At 46.3% G+C, this 1,823-nt stretch overlaps 1 protein-coding gene across 2 annotated transcripts in view; it reads left to right on the top strand.

The window, feature by feature from the left end:
* Positions 1-1,823, top strand: part of cpm (carboxypeptidase M) — a 23,590-nt gene that overhangs the window by 19,370 nt on the left and 2,397 nt on the right. For both annotated transcript variants that reach the window (XM_032505277.1, XM_032505278.1), the window contains 2 exons: positions 432-602; positions 1,672-1,823. In XM_032505277.1, coding sequence (XP_032361168.1) covers positions 432-602; positions 1,672-1,823 — 323 coding nt within the window. The remainder of the gene's footprint in view (positions 1-431; positions 603-1,671) is intronic.

A 1,823-nucleotide genomic window follows, 5' to 3' on the forward strand; every position in this document is an offset into this window, starting at 1 on the left:
TGAAACGGGTCAATTTGACCCGAGGACAACACGAGGGTTAGAAGAGGAATAGAGAACCGCAATCAAGGCATTTGTCAATCGGAACAATATTTTTTTGCTGTTCTTCCTACGGGATTCGGCAAAAGTTCAACATGCGTCACGTACTCCGTTGCTCTGCTGGGTTGGAGGTCTATCCAATTGAGTTCAGAGACATTTTGGGTTGAAACACATCCCATAATCACAGCCCAACGGACCAATGGAGACTCATATTCTGATCAGAATCTGAGTATGACGACGTCAGGCTTGCATGCGGGAAGTTTATTGTAATTTTTGAACTGCTCGTCCCCCGTCCAACGCACCTGTCTCACATTATAGATGATGTAGTATTTCTGTTCAGATTTTTTTCGGGGCTTAAAAAATACACAAATTACAACTCACGTCTGTTTCTCCAGGCAACGAGCTGGTGGGCGGGGCCAGCGTCACTCCTGATGACGATGTGTTTGTCCACCTAGCCAAGGTTTACTCCTACAACCACGCTTCTATGCACCAGGGCGACCTCTGCAGTGACGGCAGGCCGTTCCAGGATGGCATCACCAACGGATACCAGTGGTACCCTTTGGCAGGTCAGCATGTCGCCTTAATTAAAGTCACGCTTATTCCAGACTTTGACCCTGAAGCGCTTACTTTATAGCTTCATAAAGGACACGCTACTTTCTGCAACTGCACCGGATGTTGACATTTTAGCACAGCAGAGTTGTTCAGTGTGAATCCCTAGAAGGACTTGAAGCTGAAACCTGCAGAGGACGAGACAGGTACTAAACACTGATCCGCCTCCTCTGGTTTCCTGCTGCAGAAACCGGATCACTGCAACCCGATCACCTCACCGCCAGCAACTTGACCTGAGGGCTTCTGGTTTGTGTCATGGCATAATTAAAGCAGGGGTGCATGATATAGTGACTCAATATCGTTATTGCGATATCACGTTGCGCATTATTACATCGAAAGTGTCGCAATGTAAGTATGCAATATATTTAGTTTATTATGTGGAGCGAAACACCCCGTCCGTTGGCTGTGTGGCAGAGTTGTGTTTGATTTGGAGGCCGCTTGAAACTCTATAATGGGCATGTTTCACTGGCCAGTTACCGTGGTTACCGTGCTACTTGCATATGTTAGGGCACGTCAGCACATAAGTCCAGATTTCAGGCATTGTCTGTTGTTTTTAACATTGTCATTTGAACCTGAAAGAGAGCCAACAAAGCCAAAAAGTGCTACACGCATGCACCGTCCTGGCAACCAGGTGGCACGCGGTTACAAATGAGCTTAGATTTGGTTTAAATTTGGTTGGGAAATTTCTTTGTCTCGTACAGCCGGGTTGCAAATTTGATTAGATAGAGACACAGACAGATAGACATGTAGGCTTTTGTGTGTAATTGTAACCTGACAACATACACACACAAAATTCAGCCAACAACACAAAGGACGTCAAACAAGTTGCTCATACAACAGCACATAAAGTAGAATAGAAAAGATACTTTACATTTTATTTTACATCTGTGTGTGTGTGTGTGTGTGTGTGTGTGTGTGTGTGTGTGTGTGTGTGTGTGTGTGTGTGTGAGAGTGTGTGTGTGTGTGTGTGTGGGGTGTGGGTGTGTGTGTGTGTGTTTGTGTGTGTGTGGGGTTGTGTGTCTGCAGGTGGGATGCAGGACTATAACTATGTGTGGGCCCAGTGTTTGGAGTTGACTCTGGAGATTTCCTGCTGCAAGTTTCCTCCAGTCAATCAACTTCCTGCTCTGTGGGCGGATAACAGGAAGTCTCTGCTGGCCTTCATCCAACAGGTCCACCTG

This window comes from Etheostoma spectabile, chromosome 23 (assembly GCF_008692095.1).
Source record: "Etheostoma spectabile isolate EspeVRDwgs_2016 chromosome 23, UIUC_Espe_1.0, whole genome shotgun sequence".
NCBI classification, from domain to species: domain Eukaryota; kingdom Metazoa; phylum Chordata; class Actinopteri; order Perciformes; family Percidae; genus Etheostoma; species Etheostoma spectabile.